General features: G+C 37.6%; 1 protein-coding gene and 1 pseudogene across 4 annotated transcripts in view; both read left to right on the top strand.

The window, feature by feature from the left end:
* Nucleotides 1-705: 705 nt before the first annotated feature.
* The window catches only part of LANCL1 (LanC like 1), a 40,048-nt gene continuing 23,433 nt past the window's right edge, over nucleotides 706-17,320 (top strand). The window contains exons 1-3 of one of the 4 annotated variants that reach the window (XM_011358668.2): nucleotides 706-749; nucleotides 1,061-1,157; nucleotides 5,288-5,405. In XM_011358668.2, coding sequence (XP_011356970.1) covers nucleotides 1,077-1,157; nucleotides 5,288-5,405 — 199 coding nt within the window. In that variant the 5' untranslated portion in view covers nucleotides 706-749; nucleotides 1,061-1,076. Of the gene's footprint in view, nucleotides 853-1,060; nucleotides 1,158-2,484; nucleotides 2,596-5,287; nucleotides 5,406-17,320 lie in introns of those variants that run through there. The other 3 variants (XM_011358666.2, XM_011358667.2, XM_023529794.1) reach the window with 3 other exon arrangements.
* LOC111738733 lies at nucleotides 14,977-15,092 on the top strand (annotated as a pseudogene).

Raw genomic sequence — 17,320 nt, forward strand, 5'->3', positions numbered from 1 at the left:
ATTAAAAGTGAATGTTATGGATATCCTGCTCTTTTCGACTTCGTTATTTTTTAAAGAGGTTTAGGTGCACAGTATTATAGACCAGTTTAAGCTAAGGAGCAACTTAAAGTTCTTAAGAGCAGTGGTTTATGTTTTCATGTATATTTCCTCAAGTTTTATCAATCGCCATTTGGTAACTCGTCCCTCGGGCTCACACATCCGCTTGAGTGTCTGTGAGGTTAAATTATCTCCAAAGGTCACCTTATTGGCTCTTCAGTATATCCTGTTTTTGTCGTATTTGTTGCTAATTGTGGCAATGTTTTCTTTTATGTTTCTCAAAAAACATAAAAGAAAAATTCGGAAAGTCTCTGGAGAGACATTATCCTCCCCATCTTATTCAGTCCAAGCAGCAGGAATACAAATACGTTCATTTCGCAAATCAGCGTTTTTCCTCTCCAGATAAAAAATTTCTGATTGTTATCAAGTATCTGGACTTCAATTAGTTTTCTAATAAAAAAAATTAAAGAGAACAAAGTAGGAAATATTGAGCACATCTGCACGTTATTTTAAGACATATTTCCACTCCAGCTACCCAGGAATTAAATCACCCTGTATTATCTTTCTTTCTAATCACACTCCTTGCTTGTCTCCTTAACAAACTGAAAAAAAGAAGGGGGCGGGCCTCCGGAGTGGGGAAGGTTCTGATTGGTCCAACTGGCAGGAAGTGGGCGGTGAAAGCGTCCCTTCTGTTATTGTCCGGAGGCTGCGAGGTGAGAGGCCGAGGCGGGGCAAGGCTTTTGGACGCAGCACGGGCAGTTGCTTGAAATCGCGGTAGGGGGAACGTGTGGTGCAAAACGGGTCCCCAACATCGCGGTGAGCTCAGGGCCCTGGCATCCTTTTCGCGGAGGTGCCACGCCCTAACGGCCGGTCCGCAGTGGGCCCGGCATCCTCTCGGACCGCCGAGACCGTGCTGTGGCCCGGGAGCAGGAAGCAAAGCGTGGCCCGGGCTCCGGCCGCCGCCCGCGCAGCTCCGCCGAGGTCCCTGTCTCAAGCTAGGTTCTCTTTTTCCCCTGTTCTGCAGGCTCGCTTCCGGCGTCATGGCTCAAAGGGCCTTCCCGAATCCTTATGCCGATTATAACAAATCCCTGGCCGAAGGCTACTTTGATCCTGCTGGGAGGGTGAGTTTGGGATACATCTGCCTGAATCCCTTCCTCCAACCCCCAGTGTTTGGAAAGGAGCTCAGTTTTGCTTGAAAGACAGGGATGAGAGCATCCCTTTTAAAAGAATATATGATTTGAGGATAAGTATATAAAATATATTTTAAACATATAAAATACATATTAAAATATACAATTTGAGCTTTGACATGTTGAATATAAGAAATAATTGGTAATAATCTAAATAACCTCAATCACTGATATTTTAAATTATAAAAATGGCGGATATGCACTTTGCTGTGTAATTTTGCATTTTCGATCATTTTTGGTTTGCTTTTTAAAAAGGTGAAAATCCTGACACTTTCACATGTGCCATGTTATTGGTTATGATTTTACAAGCAGGACATAATGAGTTAACTGGAATATTTGCTAGACATGTTTAAACTGAAAGTGCTAAGAGCAATTTAGACATACGCCTGAAATTCTTTGTACCACTTCCACTCTTTGCAGGGTATCCCCACAGCTGAAAAAAGAAAACAAGCTAGTGAATTAAACTGGTTTGCACTTCACAAACTACTGTGCAAAAGAGAAGCTAGATGTCAGTTACCAGAGGCCTTTGTTTTCTCACTTCTCTTTAGGTGAACATAATTGTTAAGAAATAGTTAAATACCTTTAGAAATCCTAAGAGTTAGATTGCAAGAGTGATCTCTTTCCGTGCACAAACATTTTTTTTTTTAATTTTACCATTTTATTTTTTCTAAACTCAGTCATATGAAAGGCATTTCACGTGTGATATAATAGCATTTATGTCAGAGTTCATATCTGCCAGGTTAACTTCATGTGGCTCTGTTGATTCTTTCCTTAAAACACTCATAGGTTAACTTGGGTCAGTAATGCAGGTAGAAGGTATGACAGAGATGGAGAAGAATTGTAGGATAGAAGGGTACCAAAGTGTATAGGGAGATAGAGTCAATCTGACTCTTTTAAGACCAAAGTTGAGCTGCCCAAACAAAGCTTATTATAATTATCTTGTGGTGGCTTCCTTTTGGCCATTGGGATTTTACATTCTGCCTAGCTCTGCAGATCCTGAAGCTGAAATATTTGTCTTGTCTTGTTGGAGGAAGACATGCTGCTTCATGATAACTTGGCAGAGAGAACACTTGAGGATGTATTCTGATGACAGAAGCCTTCAGTAAAATGTAGCTCACTATTTAGGCTATTTAAAAATTTAATGCTTTTTTACAAAGTTACCTCTATTTCTAAGGGAGAAAAAAAGATATTCATAAATTTAAATTCAGGCCCCAAAATAGCAGTGTAATTTATTGCCTAACGCATGGTTTTTGCACAGATCCCAGGAAGAAACTAGCATAAAAGTTCTAAGATTGTCTAGTGTTGAACACCAGGATCAGACCCTGGAGATGTAGCCTCCTTAATTTGTTAACCCATACATTTCAATAAGGTAAGGAACTGGTCTGTTTTCTGGTATCCATCAGAAAAAAAAAGGGGGGGAGGGGGTGGCTTTTAGAGACTCTTCAAATTATTGCTAGAGTTTGAATAATTTTGTGATCTGCCACAAGCAATCAATATTCTCAAGCAGGTCACCTTTATTAAATGCAGTTGTGTGCCAAATAGAAAGTAACTTCCCTTCCTGAGGCTGAAGCATTCTCATTATTCTTGGTCTCTTAAAGTAAGGCCAAGCAAGATGATAAATTATCCATGATCTCTGTACAGAAGATGACATGTTCTCTTGCTGATGTACTCTTCTATCTAGTCAAGATTTATAGACCTTTCATATCACACTGAAGTGTATTTTATCCTACTAAATGTATTTTCAAGACTTGTTGAAATCTTAACCTCTTGGCAGAAATTGTTAAATAACAGGACTGTGTCCTTCAAACAATGTGTTTTCTTCTTCAGAGTGTGAAACAAGGGATCTTAGAGGTGCTTCCGAATAAGTAATACAGATATGGTTGATAGTCTGATTGGCCTTATCAGAGATGCTTTTCAGAAGTAAAACTTAATGTCCTTTGTTGTTATTAATCTATACAGCCTTCTTATAGTTTTCAATGTTAAGATGCCCTTTTTAAAAAATATGATTATGATGCTAACAGATAGTAGTTAGGTTTGTTTTAAATTTTACATGGTGAAATAAAGTGTTTATACCCTTGTAATATGTCCCAACATTGTTTTGAAATTTTACTGCTTTGTGAAATCTAAGTCTGGGAATCACAGCAGATTCCTAAAATTATTGAGGGATACATTTAAGTGATCTTTTAAGACACTTCATGATTCAGTGTATACAGAACTTTAAAATACTTTTCATTTGCCTTTAGGATGAGTAAGGTCATGATTGTTTGAGCCAGCATCTGTGGTCCTTCATATGGATGTCACTAGCCCAGCATCTGTGGTCCTTCATATGGATGTCACTAGCCCCAGCCTTGGTGTGCTTTCAGTACACATCTAAATTATTACTTGACCCTTAGACTGCTTATAATAGTAAAATTGTTAATAGTTGCATCCCTAAATATGAAAGACCTGAAACATACAATCTTGTTTGATCCTCAGAGTACATTAAGAAATTGATGAGGCAGGTATTATCATCCTGACTTTACAGAAGTAGCAAGCATAAAGAAGTTATGAATTGAGTAAGATTACTCATCTAATAGTGACTAAGGGTACAGCCAGGTTCATTCACTGAGCAGTTTTTACAAAGCCCCTATTCTGCCAGGCACTGTGCTGGGCATGGGTTTTTTTTGATACTAGATCTGTTTGAGACTCCTGATACTTGTGAATTTATTTTGCTTTTCTTATGCTACTTCCGCAATTTTTAATGTTTATTTTTTATAAATAGATTTTTGTAAACGTTTATCCTCATTTTTTTAAAAAAGTAAAAGCATTAAAATACTTCTTTAGGGAATTAACATTGCTTTAGCTTCATTAAGCTAAAAATTTAATGGCTTAAAAACAGTAAATATCTTTTAACTTGTGCTTAATTTAATAAATGACTTAAATTATAATAAATATTGGTTTAAATAATAGATGATCCCTACTGAGTGGAAATTAAAATGAGCCAGTTTATCATTGGTGGTCTATTTTAGTATTTAATTACAATTTTTATATGACACATTGAAGTTAAAACAAAAATGCAATTGACCCTTGAAAGGCATGGGAGTTAGGGGCACTGACTGCCCGAGCAGTCCAGAATTTGAGTATACCTACAGTCGGCCCTCCGCATACTCAGATTATACTCAGATTCCCAGCCATGGAGTTGACTCTTGATCAATGCAGGTTTGAGCTGTGAAGTCAATTGAAAAAACCCACATATAGGTGGACCTACACAGTTCAAACCCATGTTGTTCAATGGTCAGCTATATTTCTTGCCTTGAGTAGTAGTACTTTTAAGTTTTGTTACTTTGTTATTGTTGTTGCTTAAGAGTGAAATACAGTAAGTCTTAAGGTCATTGATAGGTTTTTGGAAACTGTGACTTCAAACAAAGCGAAATATAGTAAAACCAATTTTACCATAGGCTAGTTGCTATAAACAAGAGTTAAGTCCCTGTGGCATATTTCTGGTCACGAAAACATCACCAAATTTCTAAATAAAGACCAAAAACATTTCTAATATTAAACATTGAAATAAATGTTAGCTATACATAGATTTAAGAAAGATTAATAGAAATGAGTCTGATAATTCTCCAACCAGCTTAATTAGGTTCAGGGTCGGGTGTGGTGGGAGCCTCTCTGGGCAGCTCAGGGCACAGGGGAAGAACACACCCTGGAGGGCACACTTCCATCACAGGCTGCACTCACACACACGCACTCACTCAGATGGGGACAGTTTAGGTGCCAGTTCAGCTAACACACCTATCTTTGGGATGTGGGAGGAAACCAGAGTCTCTATAGAGAAAACCCACACAGGCTTGGGGGAAATGTGTAAATTCCACACAGATGGTGGCCCCAGCAGGAATTGATTTTTTTTGTTCTCATCAACGTTATAATGAAATGGTGTTATTTGGTAATTGTCCAATTCTCCCAGGCAGAAAAATGCGGCCTAAGTGGAAATAAAGTACCCTCCTATTTTTGATAATTCATAGTCCAGGAAGTCGAATAGCCTATATATTTGATGTTTGTTTTCTCTTTAATATCTGCAGCTGACTCCTGAGTTCTCACAGCGCTTAAACAATAAGATTCGAGAGCTTCTCCAACAAATGGAAAGAGGCCTAAAGTCAGCAGATCCTCGGGATGGCACTGCTTACACTGGCTGGACAGGTATGGTGTGCTGACAGTGAGCTGGCATAAGCATTGTAGAAAGGGAACCAAAGCATTACCTTTCAAGAGCAGTCTGATTCGATACTCTTAAATGCTTCTTGCATCTGCATGTGAATAATTGCTCCCAGGAGGCTGCTGTGCTCTCAGCCTAGCCTTGGTATCATCTGGATTTTTAACAGTGCTCAGAATTTAGGGCAGGGTAAGCGTATTCATGGAATTCATGCCTGACACAGATTTGGATAGCTGCTGTACTTAGGAGAAAAATTGATATTCAGCATTACATAGTTAATTTGGAGATGAAATTTCAGTGGAAAGAGTTCTGCGATACAGTGCATGAAACCGAGGTAAGGAATATACATCCACAAGAAATAAAAAGTCCAGAAGCATCTTTTTTTTTTTTTCTTTAGTAAAAGTTACCACATAACAGAGAGCCAAACAGAACAAAGTATAGATTCTGTGTACTGATCTTTCCATATAGTCATTGCTAGTTGGTTCGCATTCACTGTTTTGCCAGTCATTAAGAGGTTTGAGAAAGTTAGGGAAGAAATAGGTGTCAAAAAGATAAGAGAGAGAAACCAAAGAAGGAAATTGAAGAACTTCAATTAGTTTAATAATGTAGAGAAACAGAAGTACAGCTATATAATCATGAAGAAAGCACAGTTTAAAATTCAGTGTTTCCCAGTTACTCGGAAAAGCAGACAAGGAGGAACAGGTTTTCAGCTTAGGAATTTGAATTTGATTTCAAGGCAGTGGTGCTTGTCATAAAAATGCGGTCCCTGGGCCTCAACAGCAGATTCTGGTTCGGAATGTCTTGAGTGGCGCCCAGGAATCTGAATTTTGCAAGCCTCAGTGGTCACGATGTAGATGGTCATCTATGGACTGGAATTTGTGGGCTTTTCTATAACAGGAATGTACTAATAACAACCTCTTAGCAATCCTCTTTTAGTAATGACATGTGATTCTTTCATTATAAGGATGGGAAGGCAGAGAATAGAAATTATAATTTCTCAGGGATATTTAAGGTCAATACTTTATAAAATAAGAGGAATGGCCTATATATAATGTTGGGACCTCCTTCTTATAGTTTTATGATTTGTATGGATTTTAGAAGCTTAGCACAAGAAACGTTAAGATGAGAATAAAATGAAAGTATTTTACTTCAAAAGGTAAGTTATAACAACAGTTGTCATTTATTGAGTACTGTGTTCCAGGTACTATAATACTGTAATCGACAGGTTAATCTCATTAATGAGCATTACTGTTTAAAATTATGAGGATTTGAACAAACCAGGACAAGTACAGTACATGGTTATCTTTAGCTTTCCTCTTGATTTTCACATTATAATAAGGCACAGACCTATAGATCTTTTCCTAATATATTTGGAGTTTCTATTATTTTGTTATTCCTGGCAAAAAAAAGACTGAGACAGCTAAATTTAATTCCATAACCGATTATAAAAAGAATGTCTTAAACCTCTATTTCACACTTTCAGGTGAGCTTATATTATTACATATTATAGGGTATCTTGCTTTCGAGGGGAAAGAAGTGAGAGTTGATTTCAAGTTTGAATAGTAGTTTGATAATGTTAAGAAAGGCCGTTAGTCAGGCCCCTCTATTGCAAGGGCTGGTTGACAAACTAAAAGTTGAATTTTTCTTGAAAATAGAAATTTCTCTCCAAACTAAAATGCAAGTTTATTTAAATTTGTTGCCAGTATGAGGTTTCCGGCATTGTCTCCTTTGACTTACCAATATCCTTCAACTTTTTATGTTTAAGTTTCTATGATACTCATTGCTGGCTTCTGGAAGCCACTTATATTGCAAGCATGTAAGGCAGATTGGCATGCTAAGCAGTTTCGGATATCTTCGGTTGCTGGTTGTTTTATGCTGTAGCATAAAATCTAGATAAATTTGCTAATGGCTTTCGAGGCAAGGTTCCTAATGTCTCCTAATCGAGCACTGTTAAAAAGCCATTATTCCCGAATAAAATGGACTATCTCCTCCAGTGTTTTGATAAGTAAAATACTTTCCTGTGCCAGTGTTCAGACAATCTGAATAACATAAAACTCTGAGTTGTATAAGAAACTAAAGCCGATTTGACTGCAGAAAATCATAATGTTAATACCATCTCCTCCCATTATCTTACCAAGTATCTTCTATGCACAGCTGCAATTTTAATACCAAAACTATGCATTCAGAAACAACACAATGAAAATACTTGGTGTTGTGTGTCAAAAGCAGTGTTTACATAATTAAGTGTAGATTTGTATGTTACTTTGTGTGTGCCCCATATTATCTTTCAAAAAATGATACTTTTTAGAAGAAACAGGGAATATATTTCTTTAACTTTGTTCAGCACCAAATTTAGGGTCATATTTTATAATATCATCTATCGTTTGCTCTTGTTGCTAACTTGTCCAAAATCATATTACTTTGGGAATATTAATTCATTGTAGAAAATCTATAAAATTTTATTTCCTTCTTCAATGTTGATATTTATTGAGCATTTGTTGTCAGTTTACAATGAAAGCTTTTGCAAGTTATTATGTTATTGATTACATAGTCTGTATGAGAAATCTGCATGATTACTATAATTAGTTAGAACTTTAAATTACACTTCTAGTATTGTGTTAAGTTTCATTCCCCAGTAGAATATGATCTGATAGTTAATTCTAATTCAGATAGAATTAGGTTTTGGAATAGAATTAGATTCTGCTGTATGTACCCAGAAGAATCAGAATTGGAGTGGCTTAAATAAGATAGAAGTTTACTTCTTCTCTCGTGTAAAAGAAGGCCAGAGAAAGACATTCCAGGTCTGTTATAGTGGCCTTAGGGTGTCAGTAGAAAAACAGTCTCCATTCTTTCTGCTCCATAAGCCCTCAGCCACCAGCTTCTATCTTTTGGCCAGAAAGCTGCTGAAGATCCAGCCATTACAACAGCTTTTCATGCTGCAGGAAGGAAGATTAAGCAAAGAGGAAGGCATTCCTTCTCTTTCAAAAGACTTCTGGAAGCCCCAACTCAACATTTTAACTCTACTTACTTGGCATTGGCTAGAACATACTCACATGGTCATACCTCGTAGCAAGGAAGAATGGTAAATGTCGTCTGTTAGCTGAGGTTTTGTTAGTAAAGAGAAGAGGGGAGTGGGTTTGGGATAAGAGTTAGTAAACTGTTAAGTCCTATATAATAATAAAAATGATCCTTTTCTTAATCCCTTTGTTTGCCCAAGGCATTTGGACAATGAGCCTCAATTTTTTCTCTTGCAAAAGAGTCTCTGACTTGTCTACTGTGAGGGAATTTTTGTCTATAAAATATTTTAAAATCTGCTAAGCAATATTTGACCGCTCTGTGTTTCTAGGGAGACTCATATTTGGATTTCGATTCAAAATACCTTTATTCATTTTGAATTTTTTTATTTCAATAAATATTAGTCTTTTCATAAAGCTTGCCATAGAAAGGAAGTATTATAGGAATGCCAAATCATAGTTTTTCTCTAGCCAAGTGTAACTTAAATCTAGAAAGAGACTGCAACTGATTCTGAACTTAATTCTGTGAAACATTAGTATTTCTCAGCTTGATTAAATAGTTCTCTGCCTCCTCTGTCCACTTCCTCTCAAACTCTTGTTTGCTTGTCACAGTATTATAAAGTCCTTCATTTGTTGGTGTCACATATCTGTTTCTACTTCATGACTAAAGAAAGCTACAAAGCTAGGCTGCCCAATTTCATAATGCCTCTTTGAGCTATGCCTACATCTGTCTCAGTTGCTCACCTAATCTTGAAAATCAAAGAGTTTTAATGGAGAGAGGAAGCACCCCTGTGTTTTTACTACTACAGATGTACTTAACGCTGAAAAACTGGACTCCTGTCATTTTTTTTCCCATTTTATGTCATTTCAGCAAGTGAGACTAATAGTGACAGGGTACTTAGAATTTCTGTTAGAGCACCTCTGTATGTTTTATGTGCTTCATAAAACACTATACATAATGCTTCATTAACAAGGGTGATATGTACAAGTTTAAGTAGAATTTAAAAGAAGCAAATCATTGCTTTAGAAAGTACTTGACATTCACTTTACAAACTATTTTACAATTAAAATACCTTGGCTTTTATTTTAAAATGGAAGCTAAAGATATAATACAGTGATGGGAGTGGTTAACATAGACTTTTAATAGGATCCTGACATCATTTTCACCAGAAGCCTACATATTTACATACCTGTGGGTTGTCATAGTGCAATTTCACAAGTTGTATGCCTAACTTTTACCTTTTTTTTTTTTTACTTAGAACAGAAATAAAATGCTTTCATCCTAGAAAAGAGAGAAGAGTTTTTAAAACCTCACAGCTGTCTCAGGTTGGCAAATGAGGCAGTTAATACCATAAATCCCTCCGGTCTGTCTCATGCTTATCCAGGAATGAAGTATAAATAATCAATTTTTCAGGAATTAATTGAGAGTTAACAAATTATTACTGTATATCAATGTTCAAAAACAAGTATTCAGTTCTTTTTTTTGGTTCTCAGGGGAATGAAGATTGTCAGTATGCAGTTTTGTGATCATTTGACGGTTGAAGGGCAGGAGTAAAGACAAACCCAGTTCTTGTTAATAAAATGTTACTAGGACTGACATTTGAATGACAGGAGCCAGAGTGTATGTGCATGTATGCCAATAACTAATGTTATATGCCGGGTACTGTTCTAAGTGCTTTGCATTAATTAACTAAATCTCAGAAGAGCTCCATGGCACGGATACTATTGGTATCCCTACTTCACAGATGAGAAAAGTGAAGCAAAGTGGTGTCTGAGTACCTGTTCAAGGTTACATAGTAAGTAACAAAGTAAGGATTCAACCCAGCAAGCCTGGCTTTAGAGCACCTGCTCTTTACCAAGAGATAGAATAATAATGAGTGTGAGTCTGTGTGTATGTGTGTGTGTGTGTGTGTTTACTTTCCACTTCTGCAGTTGGGTTTACTCCATATATTTTTTTTTATTTTTTATTTTTTATTTTTTTATTAAGTTTATTGGGATAACTTGGTTAATACAATTATATAATTTTCAGGTGTACATTTTCATTTGACATCTGTACATTCTATTGTGTGTTTACCACCCAAAGTCCAGTTTCCTTCAGCTACCATATATTTGATCTCCTTTACCCACTTCACCCTCCCCCTAAACTCTATATTTGACCTCCTTTAACCGTCTACCTACCCCCTCCTCCCCCAACCCACTAGTAATCACTAGTCTATAGTCTTCTGGTAACCACTAGCCTATAGTCCATGTCCATGAGTCTCTGTTTATCCTGCTCATTTGTTGCTTTTAGGTTTATATCCCACATATAAGTGATACCATGCAATTTTCTACTTTTTCTATTTGGCTTATTTCACTTAGCATTATTATCTCAAGGTCTATCCTTGTCGTCATAAATGGCAGTATTTCATCTCTTCTTATGACTGAGTAATATTCCATTGTATATATGTACCACAGCTTCTTTAGCCAATCATCTATTGTAGGACACTTCGGTTGCTTCCATGTCCTGGCCACTGTGAATAATGCTGCTATGAACATTGGTGTGCAAGCATACATTTTATAAGTAAAGATCTACACTAATACTCTAGGAGTAATTTGAGCATTCACAACATGATGATACTCGTGCTGTATAAACTTTTTAGAAATAGCAAATAACTAGTCAGTTTTTAAGTGTTTTGGAAAAACATCAGAATAAGACCTGATAAACATGAAAGGAATTTGGAAAGACAGAGGGAAAAGGCTTGTTTAGATGGGCAAGAGTACTTACTATTTTAAAATCTATAAGAAAAAGTTTTGGAGATTGAACATAAAGTAAACCCTAGAAAGATTTATGGGCAGTTGCAACTAGAAAAATGAAATCTCCAGTGTTGTTCTGTAGAAGGTATTTTCCCCCTTCCTTCTTAATCCTAAATTAATATATTCAGCATGGTTTCAGGATAGAAAATGAACTGGGCCAAAACAGAAGCTTTTTCTCATAATTGCTTGTATTTGAAAAGGCTTATTGAAGATGTTCTTGTGTGAAATATCACCCGTGTCTGAAATCAATCGGTAGCTCTTGCAGCTGTTAATAAGTGATATTTGAAATGAACAGCCTCAGTTCTTTTCATGGAAATCCTCCTTTGTAAAATTAGTACATCGAAGTGTAATGCATCATGATACTGATATATGACATACGCCAGCAATTAAGCATGGAGTCGTTCATTTTCAGCCTTAATCCTTTTCTAGTGGATTTATAAGATTTCTTTACAGTATGCGCTCCCAGCTTGGGAGGCAAGGGATGCTTTGGTGCACCCATCAAGAACCGTTCTGTGTATCTGTGCACACAGCAGCAGACAGAGCAGGCAAGTAGCAGGCAAGAAGGACCCCTGAATGTCGCACCTGCTGGCCAGCTGCAGAGTGGTCCTAGGTGGTGTCCAGGGTCCTGTGGGGAATCACCAGAGAGCATAACACCGCCTGCCATTAGGCTGCTCTGGGTTTTGTGCCAGGTAGATTATAGGTTCCAGCGGGGAGAAGATCTTAAAGTGCCTTATAAAATGGAAAGCACAAAAAACTGGTCATGAATTGTTATTATAAAGGATTAAATGAGCAGATGAAGTATTTTTGTTTTAAAAATAAGCATTTGGTAAAAAAGATTGTTTCCCTTGCAGATAATACAGTAGAAAGGTTAAGTAAACCCAAGGGATGACTGATCTCACTAGTGTCTTTAAGAGAGAATGAGGGAAGTGCTAGCCCTCATTTAATTTCATTTTTTCCCAGTCTTAACTGTGATGATTCCTAAGGGAAATGATGATCAGCTCACACTTTGAAAAGAAACACACACACGACTCTAGGGGCTTTAGTTCTAAAAGACACGACCCAGTCTTTTATAACTGACTCACAGCAGTAATGAGGCTAAGATCAGCATATATTTCCTCTTTCAAGTATTAGATAACATTTTAAATAAGAGGATATGCAGCAAAATCCCTAGAGTAATATTAACTTGCACTCTAAATGTAAGTCATTAAAGTGTTTCGAGATGCTCTTCCTCTGATCTGCCAAATGTATAACCTTTGAGCTACAGCTTTAGCATGTGAGTCTTAGTTTCTGCTGATACTGGACTTATTTTAAAGGAATCACTTTGGCCAGGTGTCTTTTCTTTGTAATTTGGTCTCCTTATTAAGTAGCTCTTCATCAGAGCCAGCATTTCAATGTCTAAGTTGAGCCCTGAGCAAGTGTCCTTCGCCTTCATGAGAAGTGCCTATGCCTCCCAACTGGAGCTGGCCAGACAAGCAGAGGGAATCAAGGTCATGGATCTACACTGGGTTTATTAGAGCCCTTAAGTGACCACTAGATGGACGAATGCACCAAGAGTGTCGCCTGCTTTCGTTCTGCCTGCACTTTGTATAGTGTTGATGTCATTGTACTGTAGGTTATCTTAAATTGCTAAGATAAGAGTTGAAACAACTCTAGGGGTTAGAGGTCACCAGTGTGCTTGGGTGACGCACAGAGAGCAGGACGTGTGTTTGTAGGTAGATCAAAAGAAATAGGAGAGAAAGAAAGAAGACATCAACTTGATTTTTACAGACAACAACAAGGAGGTTGGGGCTCTGTCTTGTTATTTCATTCCAGTAACTTTAGTACTTAACACAATACTAGGTCCATAGATGGGGCTTAATAAATACATATTGCATTCATGGATGGATGGATGGATGGATGGATGGGTGGAGAGTGTCCTGCCATTACTATGCTAGCTACCACCTATGCAAACTAAAAACAATAACTTAAAACTAGTTAGAATGGGGAAGGGGTGAGAATTCAACTCATTTCATATCTTTTGGTTAATCACGTCTCTTTCCCCTTAACCTCTGATCCATTTGAGAAATGAATTCAGAAATTAGGGCTCATAGTATCCACTTTATAATCAGTAAAACTGAATAACAAGCATATTGTTTAGATCTGGATGTTAAGTGGGCCTCCTCCTTGTCCCTTGATTTGAACTTACCTCCTCGGACTCAAACAGAGCATTTGGACAGTCCAAGTTCTGAGTTACCAAATAAGAAACAGGAGAGAGAAGACAAAGAGCCAGAGGACAGAAAAGACTTCCAGAAACTTCATGAGAGAGGCCAGATGGCGCATGTGTAGGGAACACTTTTCCAACCTCCCAATGAGAATAAGAGAAGCAGGAAATGGGAAGAGGGAGAGTATGGTTCGCTCTGTACTTTTTATCCCTTTAGATCAGGCATCAGAGATGAGACAAAGTGACTCATTCAACACACTGAGGTTCACATTGAGCATTTGGGGTTGGGCAATTATTGAGTACTTACTATGTGCTAAGAACTGTTATAATCATTTTAGCATGATTCATAGTAACCATGGATGAAGATTCTTGGACACAGAAAGGTTTAGTAAATGACTAAGACCACACAGCTAGTAAGTGGCAGAGCCAGGTTTCAATCCTAGAGAGTGATTCCTGAGCTAGTGCTCTTAACGACTACTATGCTGAAGGATTGATCACCCATGTGGCAGTCTGAATAAAAGACTAGGAGCACTTCTTAATATGACAGTTACAAGACAGTACACTGCAGGGCACTGAGGGAAAGAGGAAAGTGTGATGTCCTTTTTCTTTTTTTTTTTTTTCAAATCTCCCTTTTGTAGAGTCAACTCTGGAAAAAATTACAAGAGAAAAGAAGATACATATTCAGAGTGCTCATTTGCTTCTTTAATTTCTCTTCTACTTCTTTGTTTGGAGCGATATTATTAAAGTAAGGGTGTGGAGTCTCAAATAATTTCCTCTTAGATTACCTGGAGTGTTTGGAAAGCCAACAGCTTACAATGACTGAGCAGATATACTGGTCAGTGCAGTGTTTACATACAGGCCTTGTGGGGAGTGCTATGCATGGTAACTACAGTGCTTGGGCATGGGAATCCTGCCTTAAAGAAAACTAATTTTGTTGAGGAAATGGAAATGCACACACTCAAACACAAAATTGAGGAACACTTATAAAACACTGTATTAGAAAGTGCTAACTTGATGATATAGGTAGATGATCATATTGTGTGGGGTTATTCAGAGAAAACTTCAATTCTTATATTTTCATAAATATGAAAAGAAAAAAGTATACAGTAATTGATGAGCATTTAAGGTTTCAGCTAGGGAACAGTTCATTTGAAACTTAGAACAACCATCACTCCTTTAGGGAGTTTGTGTCTCCATATCACTCAAAACAATTATGACCCATTCTTGGGTGTTAACTGAGCACCTCTAGTGACTCCAGTAGTAGCTATAATCTGAACATGGCTTTTCCTACCAGAGTCCATGAAATGAGTCTTAAAGCCCTGACCTATAAAGCAATATCTTACAAAGCTGAAGTACCGTGGAAAAGATTTGCACGTCAATGTGGACTGACTGTAAATAAATGAATAATGTTAAGGAGTAATCTCTGAAATGCAGAATTACAGAGAAGTGTTTTAAGTTCATACATCGGACGCGGTTCCATAGTGTAGCGGTTAGCACATCTGCTTTACACGCAGAAGGTCCGGGGTTTGTGCCCCAGTGGAGCCACAGTCCATGGTCTACAGCCATGCCACCCTGAACAAACCCGATGTCTGATCTCAGAAGCTAAGCAGAGTTGGGCCTGGTTAGTACTTGGATGGGAGACCACCTAGGAAGACCAGGTGCTGTAGGCATTAAAAAAAAAAAAACTATAGAGATTTTTATCATCTCCATATACATTTAAGACACACCAGGTCTTGATTGGTCAAGATGAATAGAACTAATGATCCCTCAGAAATTCAAAGGCTTGGTATTAATTACTTCTCAACAGCTGGCTGTATTTATAGTACCACAGAGAAAAATAGCTGAGTAAGGAAATTCAAATTTAGAAGTGTCTAGGCCATTTACCTTTCCCTTCCCAGAGTAGTAACCACAGAAGGAAGCAGAATAGAAAATTTTAATTCAGAGTTTCCATACTGAAAGCCAGGATGGATTCCTGTTACAGCAAAATGTTATTTGGTCTTCACAGTATGTCTGTTTTTCTTTCAAGTAGTTGTCAACATTTCAAAAAGATTTCTAGGATGAACTGTGAGGCAGTGCCAGACCTCCTGAACTTCTTATACAGAATAACATTTACCCTTCTGTTCAGAGCAGTGCTGTCCTTAGAACTTTCTGCAGTGATGGAAATGTTATTTTGCTATCTATTACAGCAGCCACTAGCCACGTGTGACTACTGAGCATTTGAAATGTGGCTAGTGTGACTGAGAAACAGAATTTTAAATTTTGTTTAAGTGTCTAAAGCGGCAGTCATGTTAGACACCACAGTTCTGAGCAACCAAACAGGCTCCAGAACTTATAAGATCAAAATAATGCAGTCTGGGTTTCTTCTGGCCTCTCAGACCAAAAACGAGGTGATTAGCTTGGTTTTTGCTTTTGTTTTTATTTTTCAATAAAAAGCAACTCCCATTTGCATTTGATTAATGAGTCTTCTACTCCATCTGCTCCAGAAATGCATCAGGGAGTCACTGACCACTTTGGTTAACATATTCCTCACACCTTTGCAGGACTCCTGTCCAGCCTCTCATTCCTGAGCTCCAGACTCATATCTCCAGCTACGTACTTGACCTCTCTACTTGCGTATCTAATGAACATCTCAAACCCGACCTGAGATGTGGCTCCACTCTGCCTTCTCCCCATCAAGCCCTGTGTCAGACACTGATAGCACTCACTCGTATCTGATGTCCCTCTCTTTCTAGGCTATTGGGAGGATTAGACCTCTCAACTTCATTGTAGTTAGACAAGGCTACCTGTTCTGGTCCAGGGGCTGCAGGTGGAAGTGGCATGTGTCACTTCCAAGCCATAGCATGTAATTGCTAGTGCAATACCCTGCCGTATTCTTCGTGTGGTATGTGTCTAGGATACATTTCCTAGGTAAACAGATAGACTTTCCTAATAAAGTCTCGCGTATCCATTCTCATCTTGGAAGACCTAGACTCATACATATGGCCAAATTTATCTTTTAAAAATGCTTCATTTAATGCTGCTCCTGTACATAAGTTGATAGTGGGTTAGCATCAAATCTAAATTTCTAGTCTGTTATTTAATTACATTTAATATTCTGCTAAGAAATAGAAGAATATTTAACTTAAATTTTATATCAGTGAAAATGTCAAAAATCATCCAGATTCAAAAAAGGGAGAAAAGGGAAGGCTTTCATTTTTAAAAGAATAATTTAAAATCTAAAACAATTTGGAGCTTATTTTTATAGTTAAATGTATTCAAAATTTAAATCTCATTTTAGTCTTTTCTGGTCTGGAAGAAAAGGTTAAAGGGTAAAAGGAACAAATCATTATTCTACCTTTTGCTTAGCAAACAGTAGAGAAGAAAATTCTATCTGCTACTCAGATTTAAGTCCAGAAATACTCTTGATTAACTAGTATACACGATGATAAAAAGAAAAACATTAAAAAGATTAAACTCGTACATCGTTCTTTGTTGAGCCTCATGACCAGTTTTTGATGGTGTTTATCCTAGAAGCCAGTAGAAGTGGTCTTTCTTACTGTGTTAAACATCCTTTAGAGAATGGAATTGTATTTGGAGATGAGTTTATGAATGGATACCACTTTAGTCTTCCCTCCCAAATCTGGCCCTCCCCTAGAGGTGTTTGCCTTCCAGCTGTTCAAGTTAAACATCTGGAAGTCATGTTGACATCTCGCTCTCAGTCATTCTTCACCAGGTTGCATTGATTTTACCTTCCAGACGGACATCTTTCCAGTATAAATCTCACTTCATCTCTGCTGCAACCTCCTTGTCTCTCGCCTGTCCTCCTGAAGCATCCTCCTAACTGCTGCTCCTCCTGCATCCACTGTTCCACACACTTTTTCCTAAACCTTACAATGAACTTTTAAAATCTAACTGTGCT

This window comes from Pteropus vampyrus, unplaced genomic scaffold, assembly GCF_000151845.1.
Source record: "Pteropus vampyrus isolate Shadow unplaced genomic scaffold, Pvam_2.0 Scaffold42, whole genome shotgun sequence".
Classification (NCBI taxonomy): Eukaryota; Metazoa; Chordata; class Mammalia; order Chiroptera; family Pteropodidae; genus Pteropus; species Pteropus vampyrus.